Raw genomic sequence first — 23,959 nt, 5'->3', positions numbered from 1 at the left:
GATGAATAGATGATGAAATATTGGGAGTTTGTTTAAAACCTTCAAACTAACTTCTTTTTTATTGAAATGAAAATTTATTAACTCAAAGGGAGTACATCAAGATGGGGCTAAAATGTTCTCCAAACGAGAAACCCTAACACATCCAATCTGCTTATTCATGGAGCCACAAAGGGCCTTGATCTTTGCAACACATAGCTTCTGCTAATGACAACGCAGATCTAGCAAGCTTGTGAGTCACTAGATTGTAACGATTCTTCACATGCTGCCGGGAGATTAACTCAAACTTACTCATTAACAATCTGACTGCATCTAGCACTTCCAGTGTTGCTAAGATCTCAGCTATGAGAACAAAAATGACATTTAACTTGTGTAATTATTATACGTAATATTAGATTTTTATATTATTATGTGTTAATTTGCAGAATAAATAAATCAAAACATATGAGTGAAGGTAATTCCATCTTTCTTTTAACATGTTTGATCAATTGATCGAATTCAATTAACACAACTTTAGACATAATATTGTCATAAAAAAAAAACTAAATACAAATTACTACCCTGTGGTTTAGGTCCAAAATCAATTCAGTCCCTGAACTTTCAATTTCATCAAAAACACCCATGCACTTTCAATTTTGATCTAATAGGTCCAATTTGTTAGTTTTCCAACAATTGAGTTATTTAACTTGTTAATGTGGCTCATATATGGCCTATATTTTATGATATGGTGTCGAGGTGGTCCGCATAGTCAATTTAGGAGTAAGTCATACTATAAAAATAAATAGTTTTTCAACAAATAATCCAACTATAACTTGAATCCATAACAGAATATTAACAAATTGGACCTATTAGATCAAAATTGAAAGTGCAGGGGTGTTTTTGATGAAATTAGAAGTCCAGATACTGAATTGATTTTAGACCTAAACCACAGGGTAGTAACTAATACTTAGCCCAAAAAAAAAAACTTTAGACACTATTATGGGTCTACAAATTAGAAAACAAATAAATTTACAAATCATAATCATAGACACCATTAGAAGACCCCAAGTGTTAACATCTTAAGCTAAGCTGATCAATGAAGTCGGTGAGTTTTGACCCAGCTCTAGAATTAGCCTCATCTCCCATAGTCCTCTCATATAACTTCCTCAACCTATTCCCCATCTCATCCTCCTCCATCACCCTCTTCAATCCTTCTTCAACATCCTTCTCTCCAAACCCACCTAATCTCACCCCAATCCTCCACAAATTTACAACGTAGCCACAATTCACAAACTGATCACCAGCCACAGGATAACACAAGAGTCTCTTTTGGCACTGGATGGCCTCCATCGTTGAATTCCACCCACAATGTGTTAGATAACATCCGATAGCTTTGTGCTTCAAGATCTCCATTTGTGGTGCCCAAGACACAACTTTGCCTATCTTTGACACTTTTTCTAAGTACCCAATTGGTAATCCTTCACGCCATGAAGACCCCAACACCCAAATGAATGGCTTCCCCAAGGCTTCAAGTGCTGATGCCAATCCTTTGACCTTAGCTTCTCCAATGGGACTAACCCAACTCCCAAAAGAGATGTAAATTACAGTGTTCGGCTTCTGCTTGTCTAGCCAGCTTAAGCAGTTTGTGTCTTCTTCCCAAAAGCTAGGATTTTTGGTGGTTGTGAACTTGCTCAAGGGACCAATTGGGTAAACTTGTTGTTGGGTTTGGGTGGTGGTTTGGACCTGTTGATGAAGATCAAGTTGTTGATGTTGTGATTGCTCATCATCCAAGCAACATTCATTTGGGAATGAATTCACAAGGAGCCATTGGAGAGATCTTGATCTGTCCAGGGTTCTAGTCCAAAATTTGAATCTTGCTTTTCTTGCAGCTGGAGTGCCAATCAACCATGGTAGCTCTTCACTGGACAGCATGGGTTGATTAGGTAAGAAGCATGTACCACCTAATTGCCTTGGAAACCCTACCAACACATAGAAACATCAAATAAGTGGATGTCCGTTTTGCTAATTCAATTAAATGAATTGTATTACACGTACTAACAGGTTGTTGATCACATCTGTATGTGAATTTTGTTATAGAAAACTGATGTATACACTAGTGCTCTAGATGTGATCTCATTATTATAAGAGATGCGGTCAACAATGTGATCAGTAAATGTGATACATACAAATTTTCTGTCATTTAATTTTCTATCTCTTCGTATCTAATAATCTATCCATTCAAAAGTCGACTACCAAATTAATCTTATTTGTTAATTTATGCACGTGTCTCTTACCCAAGGAGTACAGCTGTACAGATATATCGTGTCTAGTTAATTGATAATCTATAAATGAAGCTCAGGTCTTAAGACTTCAATTAAATTTCAGTACACACCTTCCTTCCGGTGCCAAGTATATTTTTACTTTGCAACTGTCAACTGCATGCTAGAAACAATGGTATACTGATGGGGTATTTGTTTATACAAAAGGTCACCTAGTGGCAATTAATTTTATATGTTAAACTATTAATAAAAGACTAAATTAAGATGCTTAAATCAATAATTTAGAGTAATAGTTATTACATTTTAGAAATAAACTTAAACAATAAAGTTTTTGATAAAATTTTATAACGCTTCAAGGTACTAAACCTTCAGAGACGCAAATTTTTAGATTTATCATTGTTTGTAATATATCACAAAATTGAACCAACTGATCGACTCATCACTCACGTATCCGAAATTTCAAGCAACATAAGACAAAAAAAAACCAGCTGCAATTGAGAAAAAGATGTAAATGGTGTGCTAGAAAAATCCAGATTCGGCATCACTTGTGTCCCCAAGAATAATAATCCTCACCAACACAGTTGACCCAGCAAATTAATTTGCATGTTATTTACATATGCATGGCATGTGTCTTATTGAAGCAGATTGCTTGATAATTAAATCAGAATATGGTGCTACATCGATCTTAGTATCTTACTATATTCAATTGTATTTATTGACTATATATTATCATAGCATTTCTCATAGAGATTTGGACCACTTACATAAACAGACTAGCAACCAGTGTAACACGCCAGGCTTAACAAGTTAATCATAGAATAATTTTCAGTTAATTAAACACTAATCAAAGAAAATAAACCAAGTGGGAATTAAAGAGGAAGATGATGAAGACAGTGATGATATCATGCATATATTCTTAAGGATAATTAGCATTAGCAGGTGCTAACCTGCATCAGAGATGAGACCTGTCCTGATCATCTCCGGAATGGCTCCGATCAACCGGTACGTAGCCCGCATGGCCGGCCAGAACCCTGCCGCAGGGACCCCACACCGATTGGCTACTTCTATAGCCCACGACGCAAGCAAATCAATGACTATGCACACAACAGCTCCATCTTCATCCAGATGATGAACAAGTTTCTCTAAATGAACAGGCATGTTGTGTTCCATGGCCTTCTCGATGGTGAAGAAGTCCCTCGGGGCGTCCTTGTCCAACCCGTCCGGGATTGGCATGCATTGAATCTTATCTTTGGATTCGATTTTCGGGACAATCTGGCGGTGAATGAAGTCCGGTATGACCAGCACCGGATCAAAGCCGTGGCTGAGGAAGGCGGAGGCTAACTTAAGCATAGGAGTTACATGTCCCTGAGCCGGATATGGAACCAGGATGATGGTTTTGGACCTCCTCTTTATGCACTTCATATTCCCCATCTCTGTTATTGTTCACTACTTTGGTGGTGGATTTAATAAGCCTCCAAGACAAGCTTATATATACAGAAGAAGCTGAGGGAGGTTGAGTCAGCTAAGCATGTGCATCATGATGCATGTGTTGTAATTTACAAGCCTATACTTCATGTTCACTCCTTTGCAACAAACTTTATGACAAAATTACATTTAACTATAGACGTAAACAGTATTAGTTACTTTATTTGCAATTAAACAAAGTAATTTATTTGCATGACCAGTTTACTCAAATTGAACCGTGTTATTTATTAAATGAACTATCTACTAATAGTTAAGACGTGTACGTATATATATATCATCCGTTAAGAAACATATTAGCTCCAAGAGAGTCGGAGTAGTGCGAAAACCCGAGAAAAATTTTCTGGCCGGCGAAATCAGTTGATGGCTACAATTTGGTGCGGCGACGTGATCCTATCGAAGCTGTGATTCTGATCCGGCAACACATGCGGGCCAAACCTGACCCACGCACTCTTGCTTGGTTTTTGGACTTTTGGACCTGCCTTAGGCTGCTGAGCCTAATCTGGTGGGCTGCTTTTCTATTTTATTTAAGTAATAAGTTTTATAACTTCTATTTAGTTTATTTTGTTATGTTAATTAGACGTGGCTTTGTGTCGGTAATAAGTCCCTACTCTATCGTGGTAGGGCGATGTGGGCTCTATCCCGGACTGCACACCTTGTGTGCCTTGTGTGTCTTAGGAAGGCGGCGAGTTCCTTGCTTTGTCAAATGGTTGCAACCTCCTAGTGGCAGGATGAAGCTAAGTGTCACCGGATGAGTTTTCCGGTGGCCACATAGTGGGAAAGCTGTTCTTATTAGTAAATTATGGATTCGAGTAAGCTTTTACTTTCCTGTATGTCACCAACTTTGTAAAGCGAATAGAGTAGCCAGTTGTGTACTTTTCGCTAATTGGTGCATGTTAGAATATATAGTTATTATTGAGACTCTCGTTATTATCTAGAGATGTTCTCTCTATGCTTATTGTAATTTGGGGTTTAGGTTTCATGTCTCCCCACGTATTCTGCAGTTTCATTAATGATCAAGGCTTAAGGGCAGACGTACTGACCCTCTTTCAAAAAAACAAAAAATGATTCGGTGGTATTGGGAATTCAAATTGATCGGAGATTTAGTGGTATTGAAAATTCAAAGAATAATAGATTGAGGAACTAAAAAAATAAATATGTAAATATTTAAATAAATTAATAAAAGTCAATGAATATATTTATGTGATTTAAGTGAGTCCCCACCAATTATATTCAAAAGGATAGATAATTTCGTGTACAAGTAGTATAGCAACGCTCACAATCATTAATCCGTTGTTGTACCATGTGTATTGACGTATTCACACATAAATTTGTATGAAATGCTATGATTTCACGTGGATTTTCATCCATTTGTGATGGATACTTTTTCTAATAGTGATATTAGACGATATGAATATCTAAATACAGTATTATATTTCAAAATATGACAACAAAAAAATATACGATAAAAGTTAATTGCATGCCATGGAAGAATACTCACTAGTATGCATCCGACAAAAGCCCTATAGCTTGGCCAATCATGACATAAACAAGCAATTAGATCAAAATAAGCATATTTGACAAGAAAGAAGCTATTAACAACAACCTGCAAGTTGTTGTATTAAATCTTTCAAATGGTAGCAAACATCCCATTAAAAAAAAAAATTTAATTTGAAGAAATTAAGAGAAAGTTGTCATATTTCAAAGAATAAACAACGGTTAAGTCTAACAAATTGGACATGTCGATCTACGTCTTTCTTTTATGTTGGATTCACACCATCCTTACTTATCAATTATCTGCCAATGTGGCACAATTTTCCCATTCAATTTGGGTCCATGCAGCTCTCATCTTTTATCTATATTGGTTTGGTGGATGTGATCGAAGTCCTCCAAAGCATGCACTCATTGTCCAATGGAGCTGGAGTTAGGCTTACGGACACCCGCATTGTTTATGATTGAGGCATGGGCACTTTTTTCCTTTCGACACGTGATGAATTGAAATTTTTGATCAACGTGACATTGAAATCATTCAAAATTTCAAATGGAAGTGTTACAAATAGGTTACAACACTAACAGAAACCACAAACACTTACTTACAACACAAAGTCGGATAAACCGATCCAAATATACCATCCTAATTACAAAAAACAGGCACTTGAATATTGTACATTCATTATACCTAATGAACCAATGATTGAATAGGCTTTGTTCATTTTTGTTAAACAAAACTTAGTGTGAGAGAGAGTTCCAAATGAAAACGTTATTACAAAGACTTGTAAGAATTTCAATTTAACAGATGTATATATGGCATGAAAAGATCTTAGTGTGTATTTAGTGGAGTAGTAGGGTAATAATTTTTCATTTAAGAGGTTATTTATTCGAATCCCATCAAGAGTGGGCTGAAGTTTTAAAAAAGAAAAAAAATGACATGAAAATATGATAACCTTTATCATGACGTGTGTGTATAGAGAGAGAGAAGTTACAACCGTAAACTAGTCTAAAGTTTAAATGCAAAAGAAAATAACATTAACATATGGAAAAGCCCCTGTGGCCAATTTGTAGCCAAAAACTACAGCCTTGCGGTGTAGCCAAAACCAGCTATTGCCGACATGGTTGCTGCGGAAAGTGAAGTGCGTGAAACTCGAGCAAAACGCCAATTTCTGAGTGCGCCGCCATATATACAATCAATGTTGGTTTCTCACTTTCTTTGCTCGGCTATATAAAATAGACAATTGCAGAAGAAAAAAGTGCATGTTTTCCACGACGAACTAAAGCATAAAGGTATTCATTCAAGCTAGTCTGCCATCCAATTACCAAGTCAGGTAAAGAAGCAGGAAGTGCATTGGAAATGAAATGCTTGAGCATGAAGGGCTTGATCATTATTTGAAAGGGACGCATATCATATGCATGCATGTGAAACAAACCAAGCTTCATTTGTCCACCTGGAGAGGGATAGTAGATAAAGCAAATTAAAGGCCAAGGCATGAAATTTGGGATAAATATGACAATAAACACCATGAGTTCTGCTATTACGTACGTTCGACGACGTTGTCATTTGGTCTCTTCCATTCAAAAGATCGAAGAAGAAATTAGAGTTGGAAGATAAATGGCCACGTTTCATTTCTTGGAAATTAAATTCTCTTGCTATATGGTACAACTTGTGATTCTCGAAAATTTGATAAAGGCAATTATAAGTTTTGAGTAAAGTGTGTTAGCTTTTAGCTAGCGATCATTCTCTATAGCGTGCATCATGACATGTTGTATAACATAATGAATGTTACTCTTCAAAAACAAGCATTCTCCCAGGGTGGTTTAATAAATTTGAGAACAATCACAAAAGAGTAAAAAAAAAAAAACAAAGAGAGAGAGAGAGAGATAAGTATTGCTCTCTTTGTTGAAACTTATATATATTGGGACTTTAAAAAATCTGGGGCCTCGGCCTGATATGCGATATGGATCGGACTTCAATCTCGCTAGCTTGGAAGTTAGGTTGTGGTCGTTAGGCATTGAGTTGCAACGCGGTAACATGCCGATGGTTTAGTTTTGATGGTGGCACGTGAGGTGACTGCGAGCGTGCCTCGCAATTTTGACTGGAAGTTGGGCTGGGCCTATGTCTTGGACTCCTATTTGGAGGGTTGTGTGGTTTTATATTATTTCAAATTTTACTATGTGTTTTTAGTTTGCTGTTTTAGGCTCTGTTTGGAATTACTTTGCTTTTAAAAAAATCAGCTTTTGTTTAAAATTTTAGATTTTATTGTGTTTGGTAAATAAATAAAAGAAGCTTTAATTGAAAGTTATAAGTCACTAGCAGCAAATTTTAGAAGCAGCCTAGAGGTTGCTTTTAAAAGCTGTTATGGATCAAAACACATTCTGCAGTTGTTTTATGTACTGACAACACTTTTAAAATATTATTTACCAAACACAAAACTGTTTTAATTTACAGCAGATTATTCTCACAACATAGCAGCAACATGTTTTTTTTTTTTTAAAGTCACAGCAATCTCAAACTAGCCCTTAGGCTGACAATAGATTCCTACTTTACGAGTGTACGACTAGTCAGACTATTTGCATGTGTGTGCACTCTGAGTGCGTTCTCAGCCATAGAGAGGCAACGATATATTTTTGTACAATGGACACTACCTTCTAGTGGCAGGATGAAAAGTTGTGTTGTTGGATTTATTTCCGGTTGTCATCATATTAGGAAAGCTACTTTATTGGTTTTATGACATTCTGATATGCCATTATTATTGTAAAGTAAATGGAGTAGTTGATATGCCACTCTTTGCTAGTTGGTGCATGCAAGTTGCAACGCGATAACAAGCCGACAGTTTAGTTTTGATAGTGGCGCGTGAGGTGATTGCGAGCGTGCCTCGCAGTTTTGACTGGAAGTTGGGCTGGGCCTATGCCTTGGATCCACATTTGGAGGGTTGTTAGGTTTATATTATTTCAAATTTTATGATGTGTTTTGACAGGACTCGTCCCAAATTTCACCCTAAAATCCGAGATGGCCTTGTAGGGCCCACCTCAAAAATAACTTTACCGAAAATTCGGCAGAGTCACCCCTAAAATGGACTACACAAAACTTGTAGACAGACAATTACACTTCTAATATCAAACACCATCCTCAACTCCCGGAGCCACCCTGCTCCCCGAATCATATCAACTCCGAAAACACAATACAAGTCTCAACTTACAAACAATTAGCCCACAAGTTATTAGAGCAATCTAATACACAAGGTGTACAAGAAACTAAAAATAAGGTAATTGTACAAAAGCTGTGATGTTGACTATGCCTCGACTCCAGGTACACCCGACCTCAACTAAACTAGCCTGCAAACTGGGCATTTAAAACCGAAGAGCCCAGGAGAAAGTATTGGAAAACAGTCAAAACACGTTAGTGTGAGTGGACAAAAAATAAATAATCAAGATAATTTAAATATGGTAAACTGTAGTACTTTCCCACGTATTTAAACGTATAAAACTTCGATGCATGCAAGGTTCATAAAACATATTTCTTTAAACTCAAAATCTTGTGAAAACATATCAGCCCTACATGTTAAGAGTAAACATAAAGTAGGGGGAATATGAATATCAACGTACAACAAAAGAGCCTCCCAGGCTCTGTGCTCGACTGCAACTCACAAACACAAAGTGAGTGAAGAGGACGCCTATACAAAACACTCAACTGCAACCCACATCAGAAGGAGCCTAAATAAAGAAACTCAAGTATGGTGAAAGAAAACACTGCGAAAACCGAAAGCCGAAATCCATAAAGTTTCCCCAAAATCTCGCACATAAAAGCATGAGTACGGTTGTTGAAACAAAAAAAAATCACAAGTCCAAAAAATTATATGGTGATGGTCTTTTAAATCGGAAAGGTGGGAGCCCATCACACCAAATATTGGTGAACAATTATACGCTTGTACAAGCTGTTGTGAGACCAAGAAAAAAGAAATACATTCATACATCTCTTATTGACAAGCTTAAAGTTTGTTAAATAGCTTTGAATGTCCAGCAAATAAGGAAAATTGCTATTCAAAATTTTGGTTGGCTTTGACCAAGTTCAAACGACAAGTAGGAGGGCTATTCAAACTTATGTCAAGGATACATGTTCGGCTAGCTTTGACTATTCAAGTGTTGGTTAAGTGCTTGACCGATTCAAATGTGAAGATAACAGCTGGAGATAAACTTATCATTCAAATTCAAATACAAAGTTGGAAAGGGTTATCAGCTACCCAACTACACTTATCAAACTACTGCTATATAACGGAGAGAGAGAGGAGAAAAATAGGCAGCAAGCAAGAAGCCAAGGCTCTGCCAAAACAGAGGGCAAAATCAAAGCAGCTCGGAAAGGAGACTTTCAGGTATACGCTGCGTCATGTTGTTCTTGTCTTCTCTGGCAGAGAATTAACTGGTTTGCTTCAAGCAAAGGGGGGCTATTCATGAACAACCAATACCCTTTTGAAAACAACCACGGTCGTTCAAGAACGGCCGAGAAAATTTCTCTTGCGTTTAGACTGATATGGTCGTTCATGAACGGTCGGAGTCTCAACGTACTTGGCTGCTGCAGCTTCTAATGATGGAACGTAACATCGTTCATAAACGACCAAGTTCTTATGCTAAAAGAATCTGTACAAAATGCCATCTTCTCTTCCTTCAATCTCAGCGATACACATCACACCAGAAGCTTCCCACTCTGCCTTGTTTTCTTTCTTCCACCATAGCAAAAGTCTTGCACCACCACTTCCCAAAAACAAGCAATACAAAGCCACAAAGCCTAAACTACCAATTCAAAATGTCAAGCAGGATGACATAGAGCTCAGCCTCAATGTTTCGTCTCCCACAAACCAAAAGGAACAAAAGGTTCAGAAGGCAGAGCTGCAGACAAAAATACAAGGGGTTAGAACTTCCGTGCTATGTTTACCTCGGTGAGAGTTGAGAATTGGCAGCAGGGCCTGGCGGTCAACTAAGTCTGTGCATACAAAAGCTTTGAGTTGTTAATTTAATTAACGAGAAATACCAAGAGACAAGCTAAATGCGTTAGTGTCAATTCAAATAAAACTTGGTGGCCGTCATCTCGCTTTGGGTGTGTGATCGCTAGGAAGGCTAGATGAAGTCTACATATGCAGCAAGAAGACAAAAGGCTTTAACCATAGAGCCTTCAAGTATGCATTGCAAACGGTGGTCAAATGGAATAATGAACTAGAGGACAAATGGTGGCAAAGTTTAATTATATGTTTCTTTGAAACTGTGGATGCAAGCTAGGAGCAAACATAAACTTAATTGTTTTTTTTTTTTTTTGTTTCTGGAATCATGCTAACAAGAAGCCAAAAACATGGCTTTAATGGTTCAATCTTGAATTTGCTTTATGTCACAAGCAAGAAGACAAAACACATGGTTTATGTTGCCAAGTATAATTGAATGTGTGAAGCGGTGGTGAATGGTGCTGATCAATGCCGGACATGGTGACAACAACAAACACAAGTGCAACAAATAGTCTTAATTATATATAATTGAATGGAAACTTATCAAAACGTGTTGCTCACCAAAGCTTTCAAATATATGTATAATTGATCAAGTGTGCTGCAGTTTGGTATTAAATACAACTCAGACCAAGAAATACAATACTCAACTTTGCTCATCTTTCAATCAAGAAGAAGACAAAAACATGAATTTTGTTGCCAAACATAATTGAATGTGTGAGGCAATGGTACATGGTCAACCAAAAGCGATTGCTTAAGTGTGCACAGAAGCGGTCGTACCAGATTGGAGAAGTCACCTCTATTTTACTCTTGCATTTGAATCAAAATCACCGATCGCCGGGACAAGCTTTGAACCTTCAGCAGCCAAAAACATTGGGTTTTTGTCAGTATACAGAACGATGAAAGCCTAGTGGAGACGAGATGAGAAAGAGAAGCTTTTACCCAATTTCTATCTCTACACAGGTGAGAAGCCTCAAATTCTTCGATTAAGAGAACAGACGCTGAATCAGATGATAGAGACCTCCCTTTATGCGGAGTACAAGAGGATGTCTCCGTTTCCAAGTTGAATTGAAATCCATGCCAGTCTTCGACTCGACCTCTAACTCGAGCTAATGATCTAAAACTCTCTCAACCTTATGGAGACTCCAAGAACGTGTTATTGTGTAGACGGAAGCTTTCCTTTGGTTATACGGGTTGGGCTTCCTTTATTGGGCTTAGAGGTTCAGATTTGTTCAAGACATTTATTGGGCTTAAAATTGGGTGTAGATGGAGATGATGGGTGAACAGTAGACCAACCACCTACATATGTCAAAGCCCACTTCAAGACAGCCCATTCACACAGCCCAGTTCAAGATTCAACACATCGGGTGCCCAAATTAAATTCTGGCGTCTGCAGAAGAAATACATTTGACGGATTCAAAAATAATATATGTACATCCGTCGACACAAAAAAAATTCTTCCAAGACCAGAAATACAAATTTTTCCTGAACTACAATGGTTTGATCCCCCCTCGAGGGTATGTAGGCAATCTAGCGACCCACTAGATGGAACCGTAAGTCCAAACAAAATCCCTGACTCCCTGGTTCATCCAATCCGAATCCCTGACCTCATCAGTCAAATTCTGCCAAACACCAGGAAACGTCTCAGCCTTTCCAAATAAAATCCATGACTCCCTGGTTCATCCAATCCGAATCTCTGACCTCATCAGTCAAATTCCGCCAAACACCAGGAAACGTCACAACCTTTCCAAACAAATCCAAAACAAATTGAATCTCTGGTTCACTTACACCAAATTCGTCCAAACACTATTCCTATTCCAAAAAGCCATACCCTCCAATGGGTCATTCACCCATTGGAACTCTTGAACTACGAGTGGCTTGATCCCTCTCCAAGGGTACGTAGGCAACCCATTCAAATATCCTGGTGCAGCTGTAAAAACAAATAAACAAACACACATCCACAATTGTTTTCTTCATAAATGGAATCAAAGGGTGTTTCCCTGTAACAAGGGAATATAATTAAGAGACACATTCTATCTTGAATGGGTCGAACCCGAAATAATTAAAACTCTATTCACTAAATGAATACGAGTGAAATTATATTGGGTGACATTTACGCTCACAGTGTGCAGATTTTCTCTCAACAACGGTTCCCAACTATACTCGGAAAATCTCAAGGATAAATCAAATAAATTCAACAATGTGTCACACACGACAAAATAAATTCAACAATGTGTCCCACACGCCATTTACGCTCACAGTGTGCAGATTTTCTCTCAACAACGGTTCCCAACTATACTCGAAAAATCTCAAGGATAAATCAAATAAATTCAACAATGTGTCCCACATGCCAAAATATTCTCGAATCAATAACAAATAAGCGAGATTAAATTATAAATTATAAATCATTAACAATAACCCAAAATCGAAATCATCGCTAAAGCATTCCCAATGCCATAATAGAAAGGCAATAAATAATCTAGAAATATAAATCCATCGAAAATTTTTCGGAAATTTCAAAATCGACAAATAAAAATATAATATTTATTATGGAAAATGACCTCGGAAAAATTCGTCGAATATCAACATAAATTCAAATAATAAACCAAAATAAAATTTGAAACCAAAATCATAATCCAAACTCCACTCCATATTCCAACGCAAATCATAAGCTCAATGAATGATATGATAATTAAATTCAAGGATAAATAGAAAGAATATAAATGCATGCATCAATTAAAATCAAAGTCCACTCACAGTACAACGTCAGCAGTCACGTATAAAGGTTTTTCCCAAAAATCTTCCAAAGCTTGATTTGTCCTTGAGGCTTCAAATTGGATCAAGAGGGTTGGAGGGATTGTTCAGTGAAGAATGGGTGACAGGACCCACTCCAGATTTCACCCTGAAATCTAAAATATCCGAAATGGCCCTGCAGGGCCCACCTTAGAAGATATTCTACCAAAAATTTAGCGGAACTTCCCCTAAAAATGGACTACCCAAAACTTGTAGAAAGACATTTACACTTTTAAACCATCCATTATTATTCTCTTGGAGCCACCATGCTCCCCAAATCTCAACATCTCTCATTTCACAAGTACAAGTCTTAACTTAATAACATTTGTCCCATAGGTTATCAGAGCAATTCAAATATAAAACGTAAATAAGGAAAACATGGAAAAAAAAAATGGATACGCGGGAGCTATGCTGTTGGCTATATCTCAACTCCATGTATGCCCTCAACTAATCTAACCTGCAAACTAGGCATTTGAAACTGAAGGGCCCAGGAGAAAAGTATTGAAAAACACGTTAGTGTGAGTGGACAAAAGTAAATAATCAAGATAATTTAAATGAAGCAAACTTGAATACCGTACTTTCCCACGTATTTAAACTTATAAAACCTCGATGCATGCAGCGTTTATAAAACGTATTTTTTTTAAACTCAAATCTTGTAAAAACATACCAGTCCCGCTGGCTAAGAGAAATCGGACTAGCCCCTCTAGTCAAGTAACAGTAGGATATGGGGAAGAAGAAATTATCACCATACAAGTAAAGGAGTCCCTTAAGCTCTACCCTCGATTGCCACTCACACATAGATTGTGTGAGGAGAAGAACTAATAACCTCGACTACCACTCACGTGAGAAGGAGAATAAATCACCTCGACTGCCACTCACAAACACAAAGTAAGTGAGGAGGAGACACTATAGAACGACCCCAGTATGGTGAAGAAAATAATCGAAAACCAATAAATCCTTAAATCCGTAAAGCCTCCCCAATTTCTCACGAGAAAAATAAGCATATTCCAATGACGTAGCCCCGCACGCCAAAATATTCTCAAATTCATAACAAATAGGCGAGAGATAATCGATAACTATAATTCCAGTGAAAGTCTCATCTCCGATAATATCTCAGAATCTCAAAATCGACAAATAAAAATATAATAATACCATTTCATTGATTTACAAGTTCTAGGGTAGATTCGTGAGAAATCCGACGGTCGGATTCTCGTAAATCGATAATCGAAATTCTAAATCTTCGAAAATTATAAATCGATTCAAAACTTCTCCAATCTTCACCAAATTCACATATATAATATCTACATCAAATACAGTAAGGTTCTTGGGCTTGGTTCTTCGTTTTTCCTGCTAAGACTCGGCGAGTTACCACCGCAGGCGAGTCCAGGAAGAGAAGAGGAAGAGAATGATGGCCACGGCTCGCTCCTAGGTGGCCGGACTTGAGAGGACGCCGGAGTTGCAGAGGAGAGAGAAAGAGAGAGAGCTCGGGTAAGGAGAGAGAAAAGAGACACAGGGAGGAGGAGAGAGAAAGTGAGAGAGTTACCAAGTTACCATTGTAGAAAATACAAATATATATATATATATATATATATATATATACAGTCCGGCTACACTAAGGATGTCCTTAGTTTTTCTTATGGAACGGATTTACTGTTTTCACCCACTTTCCGATCACATTTTCACATCTTAACCGTTCAGTTTTTAGGTCCTAATGTATGGATCACCTCTGCAAAATTTCAGCCAAATTGGTGATCATTAAGGCGTCCAAAACTGCAAATTACAACAATGTAAACGAACGGTTCCGGTTCGACAGATTCGGTTCGTTCATGTAAATTGCAGTTTTGGACGCCTTAACGATCACCAAATTGGCTGAAATTTTGCAGAGGTGATCCATACATTAGGACCTAAAAACTGAACGGTTAAGATGTGAAAATGTGATCGGAAAGTGGGTGAAAACAGTAAATCCGTTCCATAAGAAAAACTAAGGACATCCTTAGTGTAGCCGGACTGTATATATATATATATATATATATATATATATATCTATATATATATATATAATTATCATGAACAGTAACTTTCATTTTTCTCTTATAAATTTCGCATACGAACTCTGATTTTTACGTACCACTTGCCCACGAACTCGGCTTAACGTCCTCTACTACTTTCGTGAAGAAAATTTCCTCAAATTTTGACCCGAAAGAAAAGTCAACTTTTTAGGGCCCCTAAAAGATCGAAACAAAGTAAAATGTGAAAGTAATTGCTGTTTACTGTCCAAATGACTAGTAAACCGGTAAATTGACTTGACCGGTTTTATCACCGGAGATGGCCGGAATTCGGCGAACGAATCGGGTCATCAGCACTGTCGCCAAACTTGAGTTTTTCCTTAGATTATCCTTTGTCGTCTTCTGATGGCAGAAGATAAGGCCAGAAACCAGACCGGCGTGCCAAGGCGCGTCGATTGCTGCCTGTACGGCGTCTTGGTTTGGCCAGACTGTGAAGAAACCACCTGAATTTCAAAAATGGGTCGAGTCGGGATCGCGGGTCGGCTGAGAGAAAGTGAACAGTGGTAAAATGGTGATTTCCTGGAAATGGCAACTTACCTAAGGTGAAATTTCTATTTATAGCCAAATTACCGGAACAATAACTTTTACATTTTAAATCATAACTTCCCCATATGAACTCCGATTTAAGCGTGTCGCATGTCCACGAACTTAGTTTGACGTCCTCTACAACTTCTGTGAAGAAAATTTTCTCAAATAGTGAACGAAACAAATAGTCAACTTTTAGAGCCCCTAAAAGTACCTAAACGAAGTTAAAAGTGAAAGTAAATGTCGTTTACCGTCCGAATGACTAGTAAACCGGTAAATTGAGATACGGGACGTATCATGTTTTTAGTTTGCTGTTTTAGGCTGACAATAGATTCCTACTTTACAATTGTACGACTAGTCGAGCTATTTACATGTGTGTGCACTCCGAGTGCCTTCTCTGCCCTAGAGGCAACAATCTGTTTTGTACAATGGACACTACCTTCTAGTAGCAGGATGAAACGTTGTGTTGTTGGATTTATTTCTGGTCATCATCATATTAGGAAAGCTACTTTATTGGTTTTATGACATAGATTTAACTTTATGATATGCCACTATTACTGTAAAGTAAATGGAGTAGTTGATATGATACTCTTTGCTAGTTGGTACATGTTTTAATACATTGTGGTAGTAGAGATTCCTGTTCTTATTCGGGATGTCCTCTTAAGGTATATTGAAATTAGAGATTTAGGCAATATGTCTCTCACCCCCCCCAAAAAAAAACCAATTATATTCAAGAGTTTCATTAATCAAGACTTCAAGGCAACTCTGCTCGGGTCCTTATTTCAAAAATCAAAATAAAAAAAATCTGAGGTGGTTTATAAAGTGGGGAGCTATAGGTGGGAGCCTATTTTGCCTAACCCTAAGGCCGACTTTGATTAACTACACATGATTATATCTTTCTCACATTTCACATATCGTTTGTGAGTTTCATTTATGTGACAGGCATGTAAGTGATCATTAACCGAGAGTATTTAATTTTCACAAATAAATAATCTCTATAATTTATAGTATTCTGACCATCTACTTAGAGCATTTTTAGCAGACTCTCTATTTTAGCTCCTTAGCTATTTTGGAGAGCATGTTTAACTTTTTATCTATTTTAGCAGTTGCACAAGACTCCTAAGTGACTCTCTATTATAATTTTTAGCTATCTCGCTCCTAAATATAGAGAGCGAGATGAGGCTCTCTATAATTTAAAACATTCCTTTTAAGTTATTTTATGTAATTTATAAATACATTTAAACTCTTTAAACATCATTTAAAAAATAATATAAATTCAAAATTAGCTAAAATAGAGAGCATTGATACAGACGTATTTCTAAAGTGGCTAGCCAAAATGACTTTCTAGCTATTTTAGCTAAAATTTAACTAAAAATGACTAACATTGCTAAAGATGCTCTTATGGACTACAAAAAGTAAATAAATAAACAATTGACTATAAATCAGTAAAAAAACTTGAAATATCCGTACAATAATGTTGATTTTATTGAAAAAATCAAGTACAACTTTTACACTGCTAGCTAGTTTAGAATTGTATCACTGAGGTTATGCTTACACACACATGCAACCATATTAAACACGAAGAAGTGAAAATCCACTTACTTCAAGAAGGAGCTACTGTAATTTGAGGGTTGATTTTCAAGGCTAGGAGAGAAACAATAGCACTGGGCCGTGAGATCACAGCTTCATTTGGTACGGCAAAAGAAAGCCAATATATTATAGTAATAGGATTGAGTAATTATCTTTTTTGCCAGAAGACACAATTCCAAATGATCTAGAACTCAGAAAACTTGCCGTATTTAGATTCATCAATTAAGCTTAGCTCATCTCTCGCAGAATTTTTCAGCATGCAGTGTGATATTACCCATCATAAACCCAACGAATGACAGGGCAAAAGCAATCCTTTGCAGACCGACACACAGAACTGGATAAGATCGACACACAGTCAGCAAGCAAATTATCCAACTAGTACTCCGACACACGTATATTGACACCCGTGACGAATTGTCCAATTGATTCTATTTAATCGCTATGTACGTGGCTAATGCAAAGAATTTAATTCAAATATAGAGTTTCCAACTATAGATTTACTAGCCAAAAAAAAAAAACTATAGATTTAGGATATAGTTCTTAAACTTTGTAGCAGACACTAAAATAGGTCGCGTTTCTCAAGAGTTGAAGTTCATGACTTCATGCCTGAGAGAAAGTGCTACGTTTCAATGTTTGATATTTATCAGATAGGCAGAATGATACCTCCTGAAAATAAGGAGGAAATTAAATGAATCTTCCCATTCTTTTAAGGAAGCATTTTTCTTTCTCCTTTCTCATCATTTTATTCATGTTGATATATATACCGTTTAGACACAAATATCGGAAGCACAAGGCTCACTAGCTACTTAAAATGATGCCGATAACACCCACACATGATACTGATACCATACACTAGTGGTATCGGGTGGACCACAACTAATCTCATATTGGAAACAAATGAGTGACAAGCCCATCCCTACACTATAAATACATGTCTCTCCACTCATTCAAGGTAAGTCACCTCTCTCCATTTACTCCTACCTAGTCTACATTCTTACATGTATCTTACTTAGGCATCCAAGGGTCGAAGGCCGGCTAGCCCGGTCTTCCCTCTGAGCTCTGTTCATGGATGACAGGTATCGGATCCTGGAGGTGGAAGCTCTCGCCACAACTTCGTTTCTACCACTGAAACAATTCCACTATATGACTGAAATAATTTTATAGAAATATTAAGTTTTAAATTATTTTTTAAATATTATTAATAATTGATTTCATTTCTTAGTGTTATCAAGTAGAAATCTTAATTTTTTATTTATTCGAAATACAAAGAAATAATTTTGCTAAAAACTCTCCACCGCGAATCAAACAAGATCTAGATAAAATTGATCGGCATGCACGTCAAATTAACAACAAAGTGTAGATCATTGTGCACGTCATATGTAACATGATTTGTCAACCAATGATATAAACAAAAGTCCATGCATTTTTTTCCCTTCATGATTTGGCGACCAATGAATGTAATTCAAAGTCCATGTTTTTATTTTCCAATGACATTAATGATCTTAACAAATTTCTAGATGATGGGCTTTGATTTCCACGATCTGCTTTGACGGGAGAGGATCCTCTTCTAAGTTCCTTATTTACCTGAGCTTCCTAAATTTTAAAGTAGATGAAGACATTAGGATCTCTCAAATCTAATGGTCCACAATTCCTCAATTTTGTTTCCCTTCTTTTTTCCTTCACAGCCACTTTCTTTCTTCCCTTTCTCTCTCTTCTGTTCTTCTTTTCATTTCTCTTCTCTCTCTTATGTTCGTTTTTTCTTCCTGGTCTTCAGTCTCACAACCCAAAATTGCATAGAGAAAATCTTATCTGTGTCATTGAGTTATCTGGATTTTGGTTTAATCTAAAAATGGGAGGGTGGGTCTCTCTTTCATGTGTTGTGTTAGTTTAAGGGAAAAAATCCATGATAAGGAAGAACAACTATCTTCGATTCTAATGAAGAAATGAAGAGAGTTGGGGTAGAAAGAAGAAAACCAAGAACTGAAAGATTAAGACAAAAATATTGTAGCAGATCGAACAAAACCCAGATATGAAAAACAACACCATTTAGAGAAAAGAAAAAAAAAGGAAAAAAAAAACATGACGACTGATAGATTTCAATCTAAATGAGAGCTAAAATCATTGTTTTCTGTTCAAAGATTTCATGGAATGAACTTTCTTATGCTTCACATCATCCTCTGTTTTTCTAGATGGGTAGGACAACCCCTTTTGACTATTAGACAACAATCGTAAACGTCAATTAAGAAGAACAAAGAAAAATAATGCCAATACTGAGATAAATAAGGAAGGGAACAAATAAAAATAAGCTCTGCTATGACCGTGATTTTAGAGGAAGATAATGAGGTGTTGAAAAATCTGAGTTTGAACTTGAAGAAGACGAAGGAGTAGTACTTAGTCGAGTTCTTGACTAAAAACTTAACTAGTCGTGACATTTTGTGAACAGTATCCGACTGGTCAAGCTTAATAGTGGAAATATAAAGCAAAAAAATAGTAAATAGTCTTGATCGGTCAAGCTAAACGGGTGAAAATGATTGACAAAATAAAATAATAAAAGTAATGGGGTAAAAAACTAATATCATCCGTTAGATGCATTCTATACACATGTTACTAGGGCTGGGCATGGGACGGGACGGGACGAAATTCTGGTGATCCCGGTCCCGGACCCGGAAATAAAACTCGGGACGGGACGGGACGGGACGGCACTTTTTGAGAATTGATCCCGACCATCCCGAACCCGAACGGGACCGGGACGGGATCGGGACGGGACCGGGACATCCCGAAAGGAAAAAAAAAAAAAAAATCTCTCCTGCACTTTCATCAATTTCCCTGTTTTGCATTTCTACATTTCCATTAAAGCAAGCTACAACTCAAAGAAGACCAAAGTATCAAAGCAAGTTGCAACTAAAGCTAATGCATTTCTACATTTCCATTAGAGCAAGCTGCAACTAAACCTAAACAATAAGAAAAACATGATATAATAAGCAAACTGCAACTCAAAGAACTGAAAGAAGACCAAATCTGCATAATTTAATAATCCATTACAGTCCACAATTTGACACTTCATTGAAAATGTGCACACAACTAAATGAATTGAACAAAGTTCAAACATCTATCACATTACTAGCTGCCCCAAGCTTTCCCTTGCCTTTTGCTCTTGGATTTGGAGCTGGACATACATTGGTTTTGCTAGATGCAGTGCTTTCATGCTCTAAAAAAAAAGAGTTAGTAAATGCCAATGCAGTGAAAATACTGAAAACAGTCAAACACATGTAAAAACTACAACAGTTCATACCTTGCTCAACTTCTTCATAAAACTCGAGGTTTTCAATTGAGCAATCATCAACAACCTCTGCAATATCATCACCTAGCATCCAGTTCTGCATGCAAGGGAACAAATATACAACTGTGAGTTGCATATAGTGGGCACCTTGTGAATCTAGGGAAGTTTTTAAAAAAGAAAAAGCTTTCTTCCTTCACATTCTGTTATGTCCTTTATATTCTGCTCTCCTACATTTTATTTTCTGGTGTAAAACAATTTATTTTCTGCTCTCCTACATTTTATTTTCTGGTGAATCTAGGGGTGTACTTATAACTATCCTCATCTGAAAAAGCAATTAAGATTTACACTAACACGTACTATATAAAGAAGCTTTAATTTAGGCAAATACAGAGGAGGAAGCTAAACTGGGTAGTAATCAAAATGGTTTTGTTCTTCACAAACCCAACTGGATGACCTTGTTTTTTCACTAAAAGATTGGCACCATTGTTGACACCCAAGAAATTTGAATAATCAAATCAAAACAATACAAAGCAAATAAAAACGACGGAGACCTGTATAGTGTATACCAAACCAGAGGTGCAAACGATGGTTTCTCAAAGCCAATAACATTAGAATTCCAAGAGAAGAAATCGTATTCAATTTAAGAATTGGAGAATCTCTTATTAGTCAAAACAAAACTGACAGACATGCTTCATAAAACTTTGGAATTTATAAGTTGCATTAATGGTATTCTTTAACTCATGGACCACAGAGCTCCATGCTACTGAGATTTTCTCTGGGAAAGTTGTTAGTTTTCCAAGAATCCAAACACAAGATTAGGTTAGATAACCCTATATTGTGGATTTTAAATCAATATACTGTCTGTCATATAGTTAAGCTTAAACGACAGAAGCTGCAATTTACATTTACCAAGATGTCAAGCTCGAAACGCAACTGGAATGATTAAAGAAGACAAATTAGAAGTACTTGAAATGTGAAATATATTTGAAATTCAAAAGCTCATGAAATTAACTATCAAACTACACAATGAAACCCCAAGAAAGAACGAATCTTGAATTAGGAATGAGCAAACATGAGGAACACTTCTCAACCTTAGAATCCGATCTAAGCAAGACTTCGACTGAAGGTTGATTGAATACCCAGAATAATTGATTAATTGAATACCCAGCAAAGCAGCAACTTACCAAGCGTCCAAGCAAGACTTCGACTGAAGGTTGAAGAATCGAACCCAGAAGGCCAGAATATGGAAGAGAGCAAAGGAGGAGAGGCTGGAGTGGCTTGTGTCTAGAATGAACAATTCTTGCTTAACTCACTCTATCAAAATTTCACAAAACCCACTGACCCAATCGAACAAATTTCACAAAATCCACTGACCCAATCGATCTTCACGAACTCAACTGTAATCTCACAAACCCAATCGAACAAATTGAACTCCTAAGTCCTAATCGGCTAATCCTACACATGTAATCTCACAATCCCAATCAAACAAATCAAAATTGCAAAACCATCGGCAGTGAAATCGAAGTTTGTCTATACTTCCTCAAAGTGAAAAACTGTAAGAAACTAAGAATCCATGGCTTACATTTGCAGTCTTATGTGTTTGAAGCAACGGCGAAGCTGACGACGGAGAAACCACGGCGAAGCTGGCGACTCGAAACCACGGCGAAGCTGATGACGGAGAAACCACGGCGAAGCTGGCGACTCGAAACCACGGCGAAGCTGACGACGGAGAAACCACGGCGAAGCTGGCGACTCGAAACCACGGCGAAGCTGGCGACTCGAAACCACTTCCCCGAGCTGACGGCTGGACCAGGAAGGCAGTCTCGGTGACCAGGAAGGCAGGTACTTTGGGAAATTGGGAATGGGTCGGTGACCAGGAAGGCAGGTACTGGAGGCTCGAGACTTCGAGAGGAAATGACTCAAATGAGGATTGAGGAATGAGTTTAGGGTTTAGGTCACAAAACCGATCGAAAGGAGAACTGGAGGCTCGAGACTTCGAGAGGAAATGAGGAATGAGTTTAGGTTTTAGGTCAAAAACCGATCGAAAAGTAAGGAAAATAAAATAAATTTTAATACTTCGGGACGGGTCGGGCCTCTGAGGGATTTTTTCGAACCAAACCGAAACCCGTCCCGTTAAAACGGGACGGGACGGGACGGGCCCAAATAGTAAAATTTGAAGTTTCAAACCCGTCCCGTCCCGGCAGTTTTCGGGACGGGACCGGGTCGGGTTCGGGATTCCGGGTTCAAGTGCCCACCCCTACATGTTACCTTCTCATAAAAAGGTTAGGAAACTCGAGCAAATAAGAAGTTTAGAAGAGTATCCTCTCCCCTGCTTTGACCGGTCTCTTTGCATTCCCATTCATTCAGGTAGCTACCCCTTGATCTGGGAAATATCAGAAGAAGCCAAATTAAATGTAAAGACGTTTCAATGACTCAGGAGGTTGAAGAAATTAATTTGTGCACGTGTCGACTATTAGAACCGGCTTCTAAAATAAGTAATAAGCAAAAGGACACGCTCTCTATCCAAATTAATTAATTAATCACCATTAGGCCTGTCTTAGCAAGCTAAGAGTTCAGTGTCGTTTGCCTTGTCCTAACCCCAACGCGGTAGGCAGGTTCTAAGAAACACCCACGGACTCCATTTATATAAATCCCATCCACCTCTCTCATCTTCTCATCAACAAATCCTAAACTCTCAAACTCTTCTCTCTGCAATTTATACATCTCTACCCGATCAACTATTTTCAAAGATAGTATATATCATCTATCGTCATGAGTTCAAGTGCTAACTCCGCAGCAGCGTACCCCGCTCCGGCTTCCCAACAGGGACGTTACGTCCAGGCGCCACCTCCTGCCGGCTATCCCACCATGACAGACGATCAGTTGCCCCAGAGCCGCGGTCCAGTCGAGACCAAGCCGAAGGGAGATGGATTCTGGAAGGGTTGCTGTGCTGCTCTTTGTTGCTGTTGTATGTTGGATGCTTGCTTTTAGAGAAGATCCAATATTTTGAGCTTGGGGCTTTCTTGCCTGCTTCTCCCTGGATCGATCAGACCCAGTTTCATACGCGTGATTTGTTTTGATTTACAGTTATGATTGATGTAATTAAGGACTATATGTCCACTGGACAGCCGATCGATCGAGCTTTACTGATTGATTATCCAATAGCTCATTCTTGTACAATAATTTTTCTTCTATAGGCATCTTTTAGTTTTTTTTTTTTTTTTTTTTTTTCCGATGGTATGGGCATCTTTTAGTATGTTTATTGTATATGGTCAAATTTTTCATGTTTGACTATACATTTTTTCTTCATGTGATATTCCCCAATAATACACAATGGTGCTCTGTTTCACTATTTTCCATGTTTCTCTCTTCAGTAGTCGGTGTATTGATACTAATTTGTTATTAATTAGAGTTCCACATCCTGATCGCATGCAAAATTTCAAAAATTTCAGAACTATAATGCTCATGTTAATTCGATTTTGTTAT

At 37.6% G+C, this 23,959-nt stretch overlaps 2 protein-coding genes and 1 long non-coding RNA gene across 3 annotated transcripts; all 3 read right to left on the bottom strand.

The window, feature by feature from the left end:
- Positions 1 to 902: 902 nt before the first annotated feature.
- Positions 903 to 3,743, bottom strand: LOC112187597 (UDP-glycosyltransferase 82A1). Its single transcript, XM_024326462.2, has 2 exons — positions 3,203 to 3,743; positions 903 to 1,955 (listed from the first exon to the last, which is right to left on the bottom strand). Exons 1-2 carry the CDS (start codon positions 3,684 to 3,686, stop codon positions 1,048 to 1,050), a joined length of 1,392 nt encoding a protein of 463 aa, XP_024182230.1. The 5' UTR covers positions 3,687 to 3,743; the 3' UTR covers positions 903 to 1,047.
- A 5,580-nt stretch (positions 3,744 to 9,323) lies between these two features.
- Positions 9,324 to 11,373, bottom strand: LOC121051542. The gene is made up of 3 exons (XR_005806058.1): positions 11,162 to 11,373; positions 11,000 to 11,074; positions 9,324 to 10,115 (listed from the first exon to the last, which is right to left on the bottom strand). It is a non-coding gene; the product is annotated as an uncharacterized LOC121051542 (long non-coding RNA).
- Positions 11,374 to 20,005: 8,632 nt separating this feature from the next.
- LOC112184908 lies at positions 20,006 to 23,197 on the bottom strand. Its single transcript, XM_040513567.1, has 4 exons — positions 23,072 to 23,197; positions 22,056 to 22,730; positions 20,486 to 20,570; positions 20,006 to 20,401 (listed from the first exon to the last, which is right to left on the bottom strand). The coding sequence occupies exons 1-4, from the start codon at positions 23,195 to 23,197 to the stop codon at positions 20,295 to 20,297; spliced, it is 993 nt and encodes a 330-aa protein (XP_040369501.1). The 3' UTR covers positions 20,006 to 20,294.
- Positions 23,198 to 23,959: the final 762 nt, after the last annotated feature.

Source organism: Rosa chinensis, chromosome 2 (genome assembly GCF_002994745.2).
Source record: "Rosa chinensis cultivar Old Blush chromosome 2, RchiOBHm-V2, whole genome shotgun sequence".
NCBI classification, from domain to species: Eukaryota; Viridiplantae; Streptophyta; class Magnoliopsida; order Rosales; family Rosaceae; genus Rosa; species Rosa chinensis.
This window is presented reverse-complemented; position numbering and strand designations above follow the sequence as displayed.

Excerpts from the sequence above, each read along its gene's own strand:
- LOC112187597 (XM_024326462.2), bottom strand. The coding sequence starts at position 3,686 with ATGGGGAATATGAAGTGCATAAAGAGGAGGTCCAAAACCATCATCCTG. Across the intron at positions 1,956-3,202 it reads AGGTCTCATCTCTGATGCAG|GGTTTCCAAGGCAATTAGGT; the intron begins GTTAGCACCTGC and ends ATGTGTTGGTAG.
- LOC112184908 (XM_040513567.1), bottom strand. The coding sequence starts at position 23,197 with ATGTATAAATTGCAGAGAGAAGAGTTTGAGAGTTTAGGATTTGTTGAT. Across the intron at positions 22,731-23,071 it reads AACCTGCCTACCGCGTTGGG|GGGTGGGCACTTGAACCCGG; the intron begins GTTAGGACAAGG and ends GGTAACATGTAG. Across the intron at positions 20,402-20,485 it reads TTATGAAGAAGTTGAGCAAG|AGCATGAAAGCACTGCATCT; the intron begins GTATGAACTGTT and ends CTTTTTTTTTAG.